The 18565-nt window shown below is 36.3% G+C and overlaps 2 protein-coding genes across 4 annotated transcripts; one reads left to right on the top strand and one right to left on the bottom strand.

The window, feature by feature from the left end:
* Positions 1 to 684: 684 nt before the first annotated feature.
* On the top strand, positions 685 to 8891 carry LOC116105012 (4-hydroxy-3-methylbut-2-en-1-yl diphosphate synthase (ferredoxin), chloroplastic). 3 transcript variants are annotated; one of them, XM_031391431.1, is made up of 21 exons: positions 1672 to 1857; positions 1938 to 2076; positions 2346 to 2571; positions 3158 to 3315; positions 3879 to 3985; positions 4077 to 4177; positions 4258 to 4334; positions 4928 to 5047; positions 5131 to 5361; positions 5698 to 5814; positions 5909 to 5983; positions 6081 to 6158; positions 6264 to 6323; positions 6409 to 6471; positions 6654 to 6798; positions 6949 to 7087; positions 7698 to 7775; positions 7856 to 8015; positions 8107 to 8205; positions 8298 to 8402; positions 8610 to 8891. In XM_031391431.1, the coding sequence occupies exons 3-21, from the start codon at positions 2364 to 2366 to the stop codon at positions 8709 to 8711; spliced, it is 2223 nt and encodes a 740-aa protein (XP_031247291.1). In that variant the 5' UTR covers positions 1672 to 1857; positions 1938 to 2076; positions 2346 to 2363; the 3' UTR covers positions 8712 to 8891. The 3 variants fall into 3 exon arrangements, with proteins under 3 accessions (XP_031247290.1, XP_031247291.1, XP_031247289.1); XM_031391430.1 differs by lacking the exons at positions 1672 to 1857; positions 1938 to 2076 and adding an exon at positions 685 to 870; XM_031391429.1 differs by lacking the exon at positions 1938 to 2076.
* Positions 8892 to 11602: 2711 nt separating this feature from the next.
* Positions 11603 to 12827, bottom strand: LOC116105030 (alpha carbonic anhydrase 8-like). The gene is made up of 2 exons (XM_031391455.1): positions 11996 to 12827; positions 11603 to 11801 (listed from the first exon to the last, which is right to left on the bottom strand). Exon 1 carries the CDS (start codon positions 12507 to 12509, stop codon positions 12009 to 12011), a length of 501 nt encoding a protein of 166 aa, XP_031247315.1. The 5' UTR covers positions 12510 to 12827; the 3' UTR covers positions 11603 to 11801; positions 11996 to 12008.
* Positions 12828 to 18565: the final 5738 nt, after the last annotated feature.

Genomic DNA, 18565 nt, shown 5'->3' with positions numbered 1-18565 from the left:
TAACTAAACTCAAAACTCATTTATTATAAGTTAGACAAGAGGATTATTTTTTAATGCCTCATATATATATATATATATATATACTGAAAATATTTTAATTCATTTGCTGATGACGAACCTATTTTTAACATTATAGAAATATGTCAAAGTTAGAAGGTATTATGCTTAAATAGAATGATAATATAGCAACAATTTGAATTATTTACAAATTAAATATTTAAATTACATTTAATAGAAAGTGCAATGACATAAATGTAAAAAAATTTATCACACTTAAATATTATGCCATTTTTTTTCAGATGGTTAGACTTAGAGTGTTCATCTCCATGGAAAATTATATAAATGATTTTAGTTTGATGTTCTATTTGTGATTGTTTAAAATTATTTCTTTATTTTCTAAATTAAAATAACATAAACATGTTTCGCATTTTAAAGTAAATCTTCCCAACCGTTTTGCCGTAATGGAGATAGATATTAACTTAATTAATCATCTCAAATTTTAGATTATTCTAACTTCTAAGAAACAACGCCACACCAATAAGGTAGAGCATTACAAAAGAAAATAACTAAAATCAGGGACCAAGATAAAAATTAAAAAGAAATAGGGGACAAAAGGAAATATCATCATATTTATAATTAATTTCAGCCCTTTTTCATGGCCACAGATGCAATGCAAAGATGCTAAAAAAACGTTTTTGTCTGGATTCACATCCATTTTCAAGAAAATTTTTAAATAAATTGAACCTAATATTTCTGTAAATTATTGCAAACAAATCCCTCTCAAAATCTTCCCACCACCAGTTCGTCTCTTTCCTCTCTAGACTCTTCGCTTCACCCAATCAGAATCATCACTCCTTTTCTTTATTTAAGGTAATTTACAACCTCTGTTGCTTATCGGTTTTGTGAAATCAGGATTGCTCTGAACAGTGTTTTCCTGTTTCTGTTACAAGGTTCCGACTCATTATTACTGAGGTGCTGATTTTGTGAATGCTTGTGGAATTGGTGTTAGGATCAGTAGCTGTTTGATTGCTGAGAAAATTTTGGAAGTAGGACGGAAAATTGATGATAGTGACTTTTAACTGAACTTAAGTAATTGGCCGAGTTTTGATTTAGTTGAATTCCAAAATCGTTNAAAGTTAGAAGGTATTATGCTTAAATAGAATGATAATATAGCAACAATTTGAATTATTTACAAATTAAATATTTAAATTACATTTAATAGAAAGTGCAATGACATAAATGTAAAAAAATTTATCACACTTAAATATTATGCCATTTTTTTTCAGATGGTTAGACTTAGAGTGTTCATCTCCATGGAAAATTATATAAATGATTTTAGTTTGATGTTCTATTTGTGATTGTTTAAAATTATTTCTTTATTTTCTAAATTAAAATAACATAAACATGTTTCGCATTTTAAAGTAAATCTTCCCAACCGTTTTGCCGTAATGGAGATAGATATTAACTTAATTAATCATCTCAAATTTTAGATTATTCTAACTTCTAAGAAACAACGCCACACCAATAAGGTAGAGCATTACAAAAGAAAATAACTAAAATCAGGGACCAAGATAAAAATTAAAAAGAAATAGGGGACAAAAGGAAATATCATCATATTTATAATTAATTTCAGCCCTTTTTCATGGCCACAGATGCAATGCAAAGATGCTAAAAAAACGTTTTTGTCTGGATTCACATCCATTTTCAAGAAAATTTTTAAATAAATTGAACCTAATATTTCTGTAAATTATTGCAAACAAATCCCTCTCAAAATCTTCCCACCACCAGTTCGTCTCTTTCCTCTCTAGACTCTTCGCTTCACCCAATCAGAATCATCACTCCTTTTCTTTATTTAAGGTAATTTACAACCTCTGTTGCTTATCGGTTTTGTGAAATCAGGATTGCTCTGAACAGTGTTTTCCTGTTTCTGTTACAAGGTTCCGACTCATTATTACTGAGGTGCTGATTTTGTGAATGCTTGTGGAATTGGTGTTAGGATCAGTAGCTGTTTGATTGCTGAGAAAATTTTGGAAGTAGGACGGAAAATTGATGATAGTGACTTTTAACTGAACTTAAGTAATTGGCCGAGTTTTGATTTAGTTGAATTCCAAAATCGTTTTTATTTTATTTTTTTTTAATTATTTCGAGCAATTTCCAGGTAATTTTGGTCTTAGGAAAGTTATGCAAGCAGTTTTGAATGCTTTGCAGTGACTTGAGTGAAGTAGATACATGCACGAGGCTTAATTTAGTGGAACTTTCATTATATTATTGAAGTTTTGATCACTGGTCTTATATTTAACTAATTGTGTTGACGTTGAATTTGTGTTTTGGGACTGTGAGGGTAGGTGTAGTATTCTGTGGAAATGGCGACTGGGACTGTACCAGCTTCTTTTCCGGGTTTAAAGAGCAGGGACTCAGGCCTGGGGTTCGCGAAAAGTATGGATTTTGTGAGAGTTTGTGATTTGAGAAAGTGCAAATCTGGCAGAAGAAGAGTATCTGTGATAAGGAATTCAAATCCTGGTTCGGATATTGCTGAGCTTCAGCCTGCATCAGAAGGAAGTCCTCTATTAGGTACATAAATCTTGATCTGTTATGTTGATTCTTTTGTTTTATCTGTTTGATAGCTTAGACACTGGAGTAAAACAGGAGAAAGTAAGATTTCTGTTGTAACTAGTTGCATCAATAACGTGACAAAATTGTATTATTACGAATATCTAAGTTTTGTGTTGGTAATTTTTGTATTGAGGAAATATGAGTGACCCTACAGGTGTCTTGATGTATTTATATCTGATGAGTATCGGCAGCAAGAGGTCAAATTGAAAGTGGTTTTGTTTAGTAGGAATAAGTTGTCTTTAGTCTTATGTTTTGTACTTAAAAATCATGTATATTGTTCCCAATAATGATAAATTCTACTTATTTTTCTGTTTGCTTTGGTATTTTGATTGAATATTAGTATCTTAACTTAATTACGCTTATTAGGTTTGTTCTACTAGCTGTGTGGGGTGTACTGTTTGAACTGCTTTTGTCTTCTATTTATATATATTTATTTTTTGATCAACCAGACACAGATAAGGGTTTTGAATCATTAACTTCCATGCGCATACTTTCTGTCTATGCATGGCTTGGTGTAACCTAATGAATGATTGTTTGATTGTAGTTCCTAGACAAAAGTATTGTGAATCCATTCACAAAACTGTCCGAAGGAAAACACGGACGGTGATGGTGGGAAATGTGGCTCTTGGTAGTGAGCATCCCATTAGAATTCAAACAATGACTACAACTGACACTAAGGATGTTGCTGGAACAGTTGAACAGGTTCTTTAACTTTCCTTCTTTTATGTGAACAATCTGTATGTTTTGCTCACCCTAATAGCTTAGAGATTAGGACCATGTTAATGTATCTGTTGCATAACCAGCCATGAATTTGACGACTGGCATGCCATGCTCTTCTTCTTGTCAGTAACCGATTGCTAATTATATGTTAGCAAACTACTGATTCATTGTTTAAATGTTGGAGTCACTACTGATGGATTTTTTCTATGGTTACGCTGATTGAAGTGCCCTAAAAGATGGAGCAACCTGAAAAACTACTAAATCACAGAGTGGCTGTTTTGTAAATAACAAAATAGAAGATCTAGAACACTTTTTTCTATGTTGATAATATAGTTGGAAGAATATGTAAATCTTTTGGGAAACATGACTTAAATTCTCTATAGTTTATAAAACAACGTTTTTTAGATATCATGGGTTTCAGTAACTTAGTCAAAGTTATCTATGTGAAACTACAAGAGGTTTAACCTTCTTGTTGATGGCTTATCATGATGCTGGTTTTAATATTCTGGGTAGTTAAATTTAATTAACCGATATGCTTATGATAGGTAATGAGAATATCGGACAAGGGAGCAGATATTGTTCGGATTACAGTTCAGGGGAAGAAAGAAGCAGATGCTTGCTATGAGATCAAGAACTCACTGGTGCAGAAAAAGTAAGTCTGAATTATTGTAAACATTATTGAACTTTTCTGAAATGACAATTCCATATCTAATAAAATAATCAACCTATCACGATTTCTGCAGTTACGATGTACCTCTGGTGGCAGATATTCATTTTGCTCCTGCTGTTGCACTGCGAGTTGCTGAATGCTTTGACAAAATTCGTGTCAACCCAGGAAATTTTGGTATGCAGTTTGTCATTTATTGAATTTCCTTTAGATATTGATCTCAACTGTTCTGAAATCAACAAGGTAATTCATTGCAGCTGATAGACGAGCTCAATTTGAGAAGCTAGAGTACACCGAAGAGGACTATCAAAAAGAACTGGAGCATATTGAGCAGGTCACAGAACTTTACAATCAGTTTGTACTTACTTTTTGGATGTCTTGAATTAAATCATGCATTTCTTTATAAGGATTCCTTGGCAAATTATCTAATGTTTCACCAAATTAGATCCAAGTTTTGCTGCATAAAATGTGAGTATACTTGCCAGAAAAGAGCAGTAAAATGGGATTAAATGGAATAAGGGAATAAAAGTTGAAGTTGTCGCATGTCTATATCTGATAGATTTCTTTCATAAGTTATATAAGAAATTAGTAGCCTGCATATTGTAGTCTTTAAGACATAACATGTGCTTTCATATTAAAAGTTAGTCTGCAAATTTTTACATATAGGATTATTAAAGTTCTGTGCAAGCACGTATGTCCAATGATACTGAGTACTGTATCAAGTCGGATGGAGGCAAAATGTTTAAAAACTATGTTTTCCTCTCTGAAATGTTTGTGTTTTCTCAGCTGTCTTAATGTTTGCAAAAAGCTTGATTTAGTCAAAATTAACACTTATTCCTTGAAGATGGATCATTCAGCACTGTTAATTTGTTTACTTTCTTATCACTATAGTTACCTTTACCTTTTGCCCCCTTTAAACTACACCAGGTCTTTACTCCATTAGTTGAGAAATGTAAGAAGTATGGAAGGGCAATGCGTATTGGGACAAACCATGGGAGCCTTTCAGATCGTATTATGAGCTACTATGGGGATTCTCCCAGGGGAATGGTAAGCACTTTGTTTCTCACTCACTGCCAGACAACTTTGGCTCCAACCTCGGTCACATCATACTAACTGGGGATATAAAACAGGTTGAATCCGCATTTGAGTTTGCAAGAATATGCAGAAAGTTGGACTTCCATAACTTTGTATTTTCTATGAAAGCCAGCAACCCAGTTGTCATGGTCCAGGCATATCGTCTGCTTGTAGCTGAAATGTATGTTCATGGCTGGGATTATCCATTACACTTGGGTGTCACTGAGGCTGGAGAAGGTGAAGATGGTCGTATGAAATCTGCCATTGGCATTGGGACCCTTCTTCAGGTACGATATAATCTAAACTTCATAGTGACTAAAATAATTAGCCATTCAGAATTTTCATGTTATTTTGTTGTAATTGGCATTTATACTACCAAATGTTGTTCTTCAAACCTCCATAAGGTTACAGCCGATTTAGAGGGAATTTTATGTGATTACAGTTTGTGAACTGAAAAGCTTTGCCTTTGATAGAAATAAGTTGGTCCATTGATTCATATATCTGGTCGTGCTTCTTTCAAAATCTTCCTTCATTGTCTTTAGTTATATGTTACAAGATGCATTACACTTGCACAGCTCCTATCATGATTATTGCAAAATTAAGGAACTGTGTTGGATATGCAGGATGGTTTGGGTGATACAATCAGGGTTTCACTTACAGAACCACCAGAGGAGGAGATAGATCCATGCAGAAGGTTGGCCAACCTGGGTACAAAAGCAGCTAATCTTCAGCAAGGAGTGGTAGGATTTTACAATATCCTTTAGTCAGTTCTAATGCAGTAAATTCTGTGATATTAGTTTAAATATCATTTGATGGAATATTTTTTTCTTACAGTTGCCATTTGAGGAAAAGAAAAGACATTATTTCGATTTTCAGCGTCGATCTGGTCAACTGCCAATGCAAAAGGAGGTTTGCCCTTAACTTTGTGGAAAGTTGGCATCACATTATTCCTACTTTTTGCTTCTTTTTTACTTTTCAAATAGAAACTGATTCTTCTTAAGTACAGGGTGAGGAGGTAGATTATAGAGGGGTTCTGCAACGTGATGGTTCAGTTCTCATGTCTGTTTCTCGGGATCAGTTGAAGGTAACAATCTGTCAGCTACTCTTCCTATATTCTTTTCCCCTGTTTTTTTCCAGGAGGGGATTGAGAAATAAAAATAACTTTATCAACTTGTTATCTTTTTCTTAGGCACCTGAACTACTGTACAAGTCACTTGCAGCAAAACTTGTGGTTGGAATGCCATTTAAGGTCTATTCTAACTCAACATTATTTCAAGAAAAGCTATATACATTCAAGTGTGGTAATTTATTGACACATTTTAACTTTGTTTTAGGATCTAGCAACAGTAGACTCTATTTTGTTGAGAGAGCTTCCACCAGTTGATGATCATGATGCTGTAAGGACCCTACTTCTCTATGTTTTTTACTGTAGGGAAATATAGTTATGTCTTCTTTCTCTTCCCCTTCATTCTCTAAATCAATTGTGACTGACTTTGTTCCTAAATAATTTGCTGCTTTAGTTCGTAACTTGATTGGAATAAATGACATGACTTGTAATATTTTTTTGTATTGTTACCAGCGTCTGGCTCTCAAGCGGTTGATAGACATAAGTATGGGGGTTATAACTCCTTTGTCTGAGCAGCTGACAAAACCATTGCCCAATGCCATGGCTCTGGTAAATCTAAAGGAGTTATCAACCGGTGCTTACAAGCTTTTGCCAGAAGGTGTTGCTTTATCACAGTTTTCTGGATTGGGTTCATTAAGAATATCTTTTTCCTTGTTTTTCTTTTGTTTGTTTTATCCTTAAGGTGAGCAAATTTCATATATCTGCTGAAATTGATGCTCATATCACATTGATATTTTTTTTTTTCAAGGAACACGTTTGGTTGTGTCATTACGAGGTGATGAACCCTATGAAGAGTTGGAAATCCTCAAAGACATTGATGCGACTATGATTCTTCATGATTTACCCTTTACTGAAGATAAAATTGGTAGAGTGCATGCTGCAAGGAGGTAAAAATGTTACTGACTTCTAAATATGCAAATCTTTTATTAGTTAAATAAGGCTACAATATTGGAATATCAATCCTGATCGATTTTTGGATAACAATTTATTAGTTTGATTGCCCAGTTATTGGGGGAAAAAATGCAAGCTGCATGTTTGTGATATTTCCCTGATCAACGAATGACATATTCAAGCAGAACATTGCCTTCTAAAATCCGTCTTTCAATTGGTTCAGATATGACCCTTGTCTGCCCTAAACAAATTACTCTAGCTCTTTTGGATTTCCCTATTTACTAAAGTCAAAGTTTATATGATGAATGCAAGTCTGCTTTCCATGTATGTGTGGGTGTGAGGGAGAAAAAGTAGGTTATGTTTAAGATTGCTGATGTTCCCTGATGCTTTTGCTTTCGAGACTGAGTTATTATTCTTCTTTAAGTTAATTAGATCCCTGAGATGGTGTCTAGAGGTGTGACCTGGTGCATTTTCCTGGGAAGCCATATGATCATATTGAACTGAGTTGTATCCTTCCATTTCACTATTTTATATAGAATGGCATTCTTCAATGCCCTGTGCACTTATTTCCTTGTGCTAATGATCCAAGTTTTCATCTTGCTGCAGGCTCTTTGAGTATCTAGCAGAAAATAATATAAACTTCCCTGTAATTCACCATATTCAGTTTCCAAATGGGATTCACAGGTAACTGGAAAACCGTTACAACTTGTTGATAAGATGGAGGTATAAATAGTTATGGCTTAAACTCTTTGTCCTATTTTCAGGGATGACTTGGTAATTGGTGCTGGAGCTAATGCAGGAGCCCTTCTAGTAGATGGACTTGGTGATGGTGTCCTGTTGGAAGGCCCTGGCCAGGATTTCGATTTTCTTAGGAATACATCTTTCAACTTACTACAAGGTTGCAGAATGCGAAATACAAAGACGGTATGGAGATCGATTTTTAAAATGAATAAAATTTAACATCTCAAAGCTAATGATGGTATTGATCATTATGTGTTGCCTGAATCTCGTGCAGGAGTATGTCTCATGTCCGTCATGTGGCAGAACTTTATTTGACCTTCAAGAAATAAGTGCAGAGATACGAGAAAAAACAGATCATCTGCCAGGCGTTTCAGTATTTACTTGTGACTCTTGACTGATTAGATGATGTTTATTCTGCTAATCAAGATCAGCAGTATAATTTATTTTCTTTTCCCTCTTTGCCAGATTGCAATCATGGGTTGCATTGTCAATGGACCTGGGGAGATGGCTGACGCAGACTTTGGATACGTTGGTGGGTCTCCTGGAAAGATTGACTTATATGTTGGGAAGGTACTGCAGCTTTGTAGCCCTGGAACTTTAATGGGTATCATTGAAATATATAAATATGTGATTATTGAAAATCATGCACTTCATGGAAACTGAACTAGTTACATGTCTAATCAAGAAAGAATAAATCAGGACGTGCAATTTCCTGAAGCACTTCATTGCCTTAAAAACTAAAGCTTGTTATGATTTTAAGTTGAATTTGTAATGCAGACTGTGGTGAAGCGTGGAATTGCGATGGAGCAAGCAACAGACGCGTTGATTCAGCTGATAAAAGATCACGGGCGGTGGGTGGACCCTCCCGCTGATGAGTAATTTCAGGTGGTTCTGGTAGGTAACATAATAAAGACACAATTGAAGGGAGATCACCATACATATCCTGTTGTACATTGAAACCCACATGGGTTTATAAAAAGAATTAGACAGTAAGAACAGGACCTGGGAAATTTTCCCATAGGAACAAGCATTACATAAGTTAAAAGCGGAGCATCATTTGTTCCTCAATTGGTCTACAAATGATGTTGTAACACTCCCGTCAATAGTAAATCTAGTATTTCCTTAAGCATTTGCGTTATAGATTAACTTACAAAATGTTTTGTTGGATAAGTATATAAATCAACTCATAGTTGAAGATAGATTAAGTTATCTTTTGTTGGTCTGGATCATTGGAACAATAACCTTGAAAATGAGTCGTCGCCTTTTAGACGTAGAGTGGCTTTGTGAATTGTGTGATTGATCAAAAACATTAATAAAACAAATCCGACCAAAACCTCAACTGTTTCCCCGCCAATTTGAGAAGAGTGTGTTCTTCACAAAGCTGAAGGACCATCATACTCTTTCAAGTTTATTAAAGATATCACGTGTGTCTCTACCTACAATAATGATAAGACTTCCCCTTTCCCCTTCCCTCCAGATGGATAAGCTTGAAATAATCATGTATGAGGTTAAATTTCAAAGGAGGATTGACTTGACATTGTGCCAACTGATGAGAAAATGAAGTCTCTAGCTTAACCTAGGCTTTGCCTTTCATATTAAGAAATGAGGTTGTCAACCATTTCCCATTTTAGTTAACATATTATCTTTCTACCATTAATTGACACCTTTTTATATATATGGTGTTACTGTCCAGGGATTATATGCAAGTTGAATAATTTCACCAAATATTTAATACATGCATAATGCTGATTTAGCAAAGTTCCAAATGTTATTATAATTCGTTATCATAGCCTTTAAAGCATCCCTTGGATTTATTAGTTGTGGATTGAGGGGACCAAAATGTCCAAAACATTTCTGGACTTCATAGTTGTGAATGGCTCCTGGATCCAGCTTAGGTGGTTAATAAATTCCAAAACTTGGAACATTCTAGGTTTACAATTACAATTACAGTAACTTAATCTTATTTTATCTAAATTGGTAAATAAATTTAGAGTAAACGACATGTTCCCACCCAAGGTTAAGCAAAATGTAAAGTTGGTTTCATAAATTCTAGATTCTCACCTTAAATTAGCATTATTAATGAATTTAACAGCTAAGAGTGTGCTATTATTATACTACCTTTGACTTTTGATTTCAAGCACCCAGCCACCATCACCATCCAACCACCACCACCTGTCACCACCATCAGTATCCAGCCACCACCACCCAACACCACAAACTCAGCCACAAAGCCACCCAAAACTCAACCACATTCACCATCACCACCCAGCTTCGCACCACCACTCTTATCCAATCGCACCAGCCAGCAACATCTGTGAAACCCAATCGCACAGTAGCCCTTCTCCCTGCAAAAGCAAATCCCTTGGACTTTTCTTGAACACTTGGGGGCAGATGTAGAAAACTTCAAAAATACCAACTTCAATCTATCAATCAACCTAGAAAAACCAATAATTGCAGCAAAAACAATCAAACACTCCAACAAATCAACCAGAAATCAAAATACGTCCTCAATCTCCCACAAAAATCCAACAACCAACAATTTTCCAAAACACAACTGCAGCGACAACAGTTGTGGAAATGGTCGTCTGCGGCGAAGCAAAATGGCTGGAAGGGCAAAGGTCAGCAATGAAGTATCACGGTAGTAGGTGGAGGCTCTTGGATTTTGGTCATCGTAAGGCCATCACGCTGTGGCCAAATCTTGCCACAGCGTGATGGCCTTAAGGCGTCCAAATCTAGCCACTGCGGAGCCTATTCCGAGAAGTGAGAAGAGTGAAGAAGAGGGAAAAAGAAAGAAAGTAGAAGGAAGACACGAAGGAGAGGAAGAGAAGAAGAAAAAGAAGAGGCGACAGTGGTAGGGTGATGTTAGTTGGATCTGGGAGAGAAAGGAGGGAGGGAGAGGAGTGGGAAGGTTGTGGTGTGGTTTGGAATGGCGTGGGTTCAAAGACTATGTTACCCTTTCACCATTTCATTCAACATTTCTCTGTTAATTTAAGGGTGAGAAAACGAAATTTGGTCTTTCGCTTACAATAAAACTATGCTTACTCACAATCTTACTAACCTCTTACTATCCTGATAAATATAACGGCATAGTACGGGTACTATACGTATGGTATCCGTACTATGCCGTTATATTTTCCAGGTTTGTAAGATGGTTAGTAAAATTGTGAGTAAGCATAGCATTACTCCTTTCGCTTAACCTTGGGTGGGAACATGTCCTTTGCTCATAAGTTTAACATCATTCATTTACAACAATCTCAAATATCAATATAAAATTTAATGGCATTCTTCCCTTTAAACCAAAATTAAGATTTCATGTTGTTGTCACTCTTTTCACTGAATATTCCCTTCTTTCTGGCACCATTTTTTTTTATGTCAGTTGAAAATTTTATCCCAAAAAAAAAAAGGAGCAAGAAAAAGTATATTGAATTCATGCATCGAACAAACGTGACAATTCATAATTAATCAACAGTCATAATAATGCCACATCTATCGATGCATGAATTCGCTATCCTTTTTTCAGTCTGTATCATTTTCCAAAAAAAACCTCATTTCTAAACTTTATATGATGCAATTTCCTTGTCATATATACACCATAGAACAGTAAATTTAATTTAATAATTTTTATATTCTATTAGGAGAAACGAATTCGGTCCAAACAGTGCTTAATGAATGATGAGGAGGACCCAACCTAAAATAAATGCAATCATATGCTTAGCAATTAAGTTGCCATGTGGGAAAAGCAATACTCAAACGCCATTATTAAACAATAAATATACTGCCAGAGTGAGAAAGAAGGTGTTCCTACTTCCTACTGGTACTCCTCTAAAATTACGCAACAAAATACAGACAAACCTAACAACATCAACTGCAAATTGGCTAATGAATACCCAATAAGACACACCTAGTACTCGTACTGGCTCTGCATGTGAATGTAATAGTACAATACGCATCCAGCATCTCACACTTTCTCTGCCAAAATCCAACCATGTTCATGTAAATTCTAAATCAACAAATACTAATACACTGCATATTATTATTATTATCATTCATCAAACTACATCATCCAAAATTGACAAAGAATCAAGAATCAATGACAATTTATATCAATACCAATCGAAATTAACTAAATACCAACAATCAATATTTCAAATAAAATCTCTAACCATTAATTCCACTTCACAGAATCTCTCTTCTTGCTGCGTAACCGTACTGAGATCTTCTTATATTATCTCGTCTCTTCTTGTACACCATCCCTCCGAGCCCAACCAAACACGCTGCCACTACAACCGCCACCACAACTCCCGCCTTCTTCCCTCCATTCATTCCACCACCGCCGCCAGAAGTCTCCTTTCCATCTTCATTCGTATTCAAATCACTGTGGTTCACATCGCCCGCTGATGTTGGCGATGGACTCGGAGCCAAAGAGGGAGTCGGTGCCGACGACGGCGCGTCTTTCAGATCTGAAGGCGAAGGTGCTGGTGGAGAAAAAACCGGTGAACTCACCGGAGCATCGGATGGAGATCCGGTTTCCGGCGCTGGAACTGGCGACGGTAGAGGAGAATCACCGGATGTTCCCGGAAGTGACGCCGGAGACGGCCCCGGTGAATTTTGAGATAAAGAATACTGTACAGATAGTAACAAACAGAAGCAGAAACAGAAGAATTTAGCCATCACCATTGCTCACTGAGTTTGAGAAGTGAAGAGTGAAGTACAAGTGTTTGTTAATGTAATGCAGATCTGAGGGTTTTTAAAGGACGTAGATCTGAAAGCGTAGATGATAAGGAGGTCAAATATTGAAAAAGGCGTCGCGTGGAATGGGGATTGAAATGAAGATTTTAGATAAAGAGAGAGATTTGTGGAGGAGTTGAAGGAGAAGGAAAGGGAGGTTATGAGTAATAAAAAGAAGAGGAGAGGGGGCACGGGGAATGCCGGGTGAGATTTTAGAGTGCAGAGTTGGGTATACGTAAAGTCGGTGCATATAAATTTATGTATTGGTTTGGTTAGTTTTGAATTTGGGGAGCGGTTATTTTTGTGGGATGTCTCTAACTTTCAACCTCACAATGAGACACCTTATGTTTCACAAAATATCACTGACGCCCATAGATTTTATTAACTAATACCAACATTCCCAAACCATGGTTTTAATTAGAGTAAACGACTATTTCCCAACCAAGGTTTGCTTTAATGACATTTTCCCACCTAAAAAGTTTTAAAATACCCATTTCTCACTCAAAGTTTATATTTCGCTAATGCCCAAAATAAACTTCACTTTTTCAACAGACATTCGGCGAGTTACCAAGAGCTAAGATAAGAAAGGTTTTGTAAAGTGGAGGCCACTAGATCGAATGGTGGTGAATGATTGAATATTCGCCATCGGAATCAGTCAAAAATCAACTAAGAATAGGAAACTCTAGCTTTGCAGTGACTGATAATCGACGAGAAATTAAGTGCCGGAGTGAGAGGAGTTTTCTAGAAAGAAGACTAGAGATTCAAACAATGGTGATGAAGATAATTTTTTACGTTGGAATCGGCTTTAAATAATAACAGAAGAGTGATGCTATGGGTACTAATGGATGAGTACAAATTTGTGTACTAACTAAAGCATAGTACCCGTACTATGCACATAGTACGGGTACTATGCTTTAGTTAGTACACAAATTAGTACCCATCCATTAGTACCCAAAGTATTATTCATAACAGAATATTAACTTTGGGCGGGAAAGTGATATTTTGGAACTTCTAGGGTGGAAAAATGTCATTAAGGCAAACCTTGGGTGGGAAAAAAGTCGTTTACTCTTTTAATAATCTTGTCTTCTTAATGCTAATTACAACCATATCCTCTTATTTGGTTTAGATAACTTAAATGCAAAGGAAAAAATAAATGGGATAGTTGTGACAAGGTTGATTGGTTTGGGGGGAAAATGTTAGTTTGATAGTTATTGTTGCCTTTTTCCAACTGTGTTTGTGGTTGTGTAGGTGGTGGTGTGGTGTTTAATTGCTGGCTAAATTTGACAGTGACCACATATCTTACTTAGATTGTGTCACATTTTATCTATAGTTTATGAAAAATATGTTGATTCTTCTTTAATAAAACCTAAAATATATATCATGGTTAAAGTTTATAACATACTGACACAACCAAATGTCTTCGAGAATTCAAATTTTAGATGTAAAAATACATAATTTAACCTTGTTGATCCTTCTAAACTTGTCAAAGAGTTGCTTATAAAACAAACCTCCTAAAGCCAATCATATTGTTAAACCGATAGTCAAAGAAGCAGCCTGGCCCATTCTTTGTCTAATTTGACATTACAAAATGCAAATGCATTATTTATTATTGTTCTCCTTGTGCTCAAACTATTGGGGTAGGCAAGACAAAATGGTAATGTGGCTAATGTATAGAATAAGTGAGGGACACACAGCCTTTGCCTTTCTCTCTGTGAAATGTGAATCCTGAGAGCCGCCCACCATTTTAGGTGGAAAAGCAAATTGGCTTGCACTATGCACTGACTGAAGTAAAGGTTACATTTATCAGTTTTAAATTTTAATAGAATTCCAAATGGCTTTCCTCGTTACAATCCCCTTCCCTCCAGATGGATAAGCTTGAAATAATCATGTATGAGGTTAAATTTCAAAGGAGGATTGACTTGACATTGTGCCAACTGATGAGAAAATGAAGTCTCTTGCTTAACCTAGGCTTTGCCTTTCATATTAAGAAATGAGGTTGTCAACCATTTCCCATTTTAGTTAACATATTATCTTTCTACCATTAATTGACACCTTTTTATATATATGGTGTTACTGTCCAGGGATTATATGCAAGTTGAATAATTTCACCAAATATTTAATACATGCATAATGCTGATTTAGCAAAGTTCCGAATGTTATCATAATTCGTTATCATAGCCTTCAAAGCATCCCTTGGATTTATTAGTTGTGGATTGAGGGGACCAAAATGTCCACAACATTTCCGGACTTCATAGTTGTGAATGGCTCCTGGATCCAGCTTAGGTGGTTAGTAAATTCCAAAACTTGGAACATTCTAGGTTTACAATTACAATTACAGTAACTTAAACTTATTTTATCTAAATTGGTAAATAAATTTAGAGTAAACGACATGTTCCCACCCAAGGTTAAGCAAAATGTAAAGTTCCCACCCCTGGTTTCATAAATTTCGGATTCCCACCCTAAAATTAACATTGTTAATGAATTTAACAGCTAAAAGTGTGCCATTACTATACTACCCTTGACTTTTGATTTCAAGCACCCAACCACCATCACCATACAACCACCACCACCTTTCACCACCATCAATATCTAGCCACCACCACCCAACACCAGAAACTCAGCCACAAAGCCACCCAAAACTCAACCACAATCACCATCACCACCCAGCTTCGCACCACCACTCTTATCCAATCGCACCAGCCAGCTACATCTGTGAAACCTAATCGCGTAGTAGCCCTTCTCCTTGCAAAAGCAAATCCCTTGAACTTTTTTCGAACACTTGGGGGCAGTTCTAGAAAACTTCAAAAATACCAACTTCAATCCATCAATCAACCTAATAAAACCAATAATATGCAGCAAAAACAATCAAACACTCCAACAAATCAACCATAAATCAAAATCCCTCCTCAATCTCCCACAAAAATCCAACAACCAACAATTTTCCAAAACACAACTGCAGTGACAACAGTTGTGGAAATGATAGTCTACGGCAAAGCAAAATGGCTGGAAGGGCAAAGGTCAACAATGGAGTATCCCAGTAGTGGTGGAGGCTATTGGATTTTGGCCGTCGTAAGGCCATCACGCTGTGGCCAAATATGGCCACAATGTGATGGCCTTAAGGCAGCCACCTATTTCGAGAAGTGAGAAGAGTGAAGAAGAGGGAAGAAGAAAGAAAGTAGGAGGAAGAGACGAATATGGAGAGGAGGAGAAGAAGAAAAAGAAGAGCCAACAGTGGTAGGGTGATGTTAGCTAGATTTGGGAGAGAAAGGAGGGAGAGAGAGGAGTGGGAAGATTGTGGTGTGGTTTGGAATGGTGTGGGTTCAAAGACTATTTTACCCTTTTACCGTTTCATTCAATATTTTTCTGTTAATTTAAGGGTGAAAAAATGGAATTTATGAAACCAGGAGTGAGAACTTGATATTTCGCTTAACCTTGGGTGGGAACATGTTGTTTGCTCATAAATTTAACATCATTCATTTACAACAATCTCAAATATCAATATAAAATTAAATGGCATTCTTCCCTTTAAACCAAAATTAGGATTTCACGTTGTTATCACTCTTTTCACTGAATATTCCCTTCTTTCTGGCACCATTTTTTTTATGTCAGTTGAAAATTTTATCCCCAAAAAAAAAACCTCGTTTCTGAACTTTATATGATGTAATTTCCTTGTCATAAATACACCATAGAACAGTAAATTTAATTTAATAATTTTTATATTCTATTAGGAGAAACGAATTCGGTCCAAACAGTGCTTAATGAATGATGGAGGAGGACCCAACCTAAAGTAAATGCAATCATATGCTTAGCAATTAAGTTGCCATGTGGGAAAAGCAATACTCAAACGCCATTATTAAACAATAAATATACTGCCAGAGTGAGAAAGAAGGTGTTCCTACTTCCAACTAGTACTCCTCTAAAATTACGCAACAAAATACAGACAAACCTAACAACATCAACTGCAGATTGGCTAATGAATACCCAATAAGACACACCTAGTACTCGTACTGGCTCTGCGTGTGAATGTAATAATACAATACGCATCCAGCATCTCACACTTTCTCTACCAAAATCTAACCATGTTCATATAAATTCTAAATCAACAAATACTAATACACTGCATATTATTATTATTATCATTCATCAAACTACATCATCCAAAATTGACAAAGAATCAAGAATCAATGACAATTTATATCAATACCAATCGAAATTAACTAAATACCAACAATCAATTAATCGAATATTTCAAATAAAATCTCTAACCATTAATTCCACTTCACAGAATCTCTCTTCTTGCTGCGTAACCGTACTGAGATCTTCTTATATTGTCTCGTCTCTTCTTGTACACCATCCCTCCGAGCCCAACCAAACACGCTGCCACTACAACCGCCACCACAACTCCCGCTTTCTTCCCTCCATTCATTCCACCACCGCCGCCAGAAGTCTCCTTTCCATCTTCATTCGTATTCAAATCACTGTGGTTCACATCGCCCCGCTTCTGTTGCGCTGGCCTCGGAGCGGAAGCGGAGTCGGTGCCGACGACGCGCTTTTTCAGATCTGAGGCGAAGGTGCTGGTGAGAAAAACCGGTGAACTCGCCGGAGCATCGGATGGAGATCCGGTTTCCGGCGCTGGAACTGGCGACGGTTAGAGAATCACCGGATTTTCCGGCGGTGACGCCGGAGACGGCCCCGTGAATTTTGGATAACGAATACTGTACAGATTAACAAACAGAAGCAGAAACAGAAGAATTTAGCCATCACCATTGCTCACTGATTTTGAGAAGTGAAGAGTGAAGTACAAGTGTTTGTTAATGTAATGCAGATCTGAGGGTTTTTAAAGGAGTAGATCTGAAGGCGTAGATGATAAGGAGGTCAAATATTGAAAAAGGCGTCGCGTGGAATGGGGATTGAAATGAAGTTTTTAGATAAGAGAGAGATTTGTGGAGGAGTTGAAGGAGAAGGAAAGGGGGTTTGAGTATAAAAAGAAGAGGAGAGGGGCACGGGAATGCCGGTGGATTTTAGTGGCAGAGTTGGGTATACGTAAAGTCGGTGCATATAATTTATGCATTGGTTTGGTTAGTTTTGAATTTGGGAGCGTTTATTTTTGTGGGATGTCTCTAACTTTCAACCTCACAATGAGACACCTATGTTTCACAAAATCACTGACGCCCATAGATTTTATTAACTAATACCAACATTCCCAAACCATGGTTTTAATTAGATAAACGACTATTTCCCAACCAAGGTTTGCTTTAATGACATTTTTTCACCTAGAAAGTTTTAAAATACCCCTTTCTCACCCAATTTATATTTCGCTAATGCCTAAAATAACTTCACTTTCTCAGTGGCATTCGGCGAGTTACCAAGATAGGATAAGAAGAGATTTTATAAAGTAGAGGCCACGGATCAATGGTGGTGAATGATTGAATATTCGCCATTGGAATAAGTAAAAAATAAACTAAGAATAAGAAACCCTAGCTTTGCATGGCTGACCATTGGTAGGAGTTTTCTAGAGAAGACGAGTTCAAATGGTGTGATAGAGAATTTTTGATCTGGAATCAGCTTTAAATAATAAAGAATATAACTATGGCGGGAAAGTGATATTTTAAACTTCTAGGTGGAAAAAGTCATTAGGCAAACCTTGGTGTGAAAAAGTCGTTTACCTCTTTTAATAATCTTGTCTTCTTAATGCTAATTACAACCATATCCTCTTATTGGTTTAGATAACTAATGCAAAGGAAAAATAAATGGGATAGTTGTGACAAGGTTGATTGGTTTGGGGGAAAATGTTAGTTTGATAGTTATTGTTGCCTTTTCCAACTGTGTTTGTGGTTGTGTAGGTGGTGGTGTGGTGTTTAATTGCTGGCTAATTTGACAGTGCCCACATATCTTACTTAGATTGTGTCACATTTTATCTATAGTTTATGAAAATATGTTGATTCTTCTTTAATAACCCTAAAATATATATCATGGTTAAAGTTTATAACATACTGACACAACCA

This window comes from Pistacia vera, unplaced genomic scaffold, assembly GCF_008641045.1.
Source record: "Pistacia vera cultivar Batoury unplaced genomic scaffold, PisVer_v2 Contig491, whole genome shotgun sequence".
Lineage (NCBI taxonomy): Eukaryota > Viridiplantae > Streptophyta > Magnoliopsida > Sapindales > Anacardiaceae > Pistacia > Pistacia vera.
Note: the sequence above shows the minus strand (reverse complement) of the source record. Positions and strands in the feature narration are given on the sequence as shown.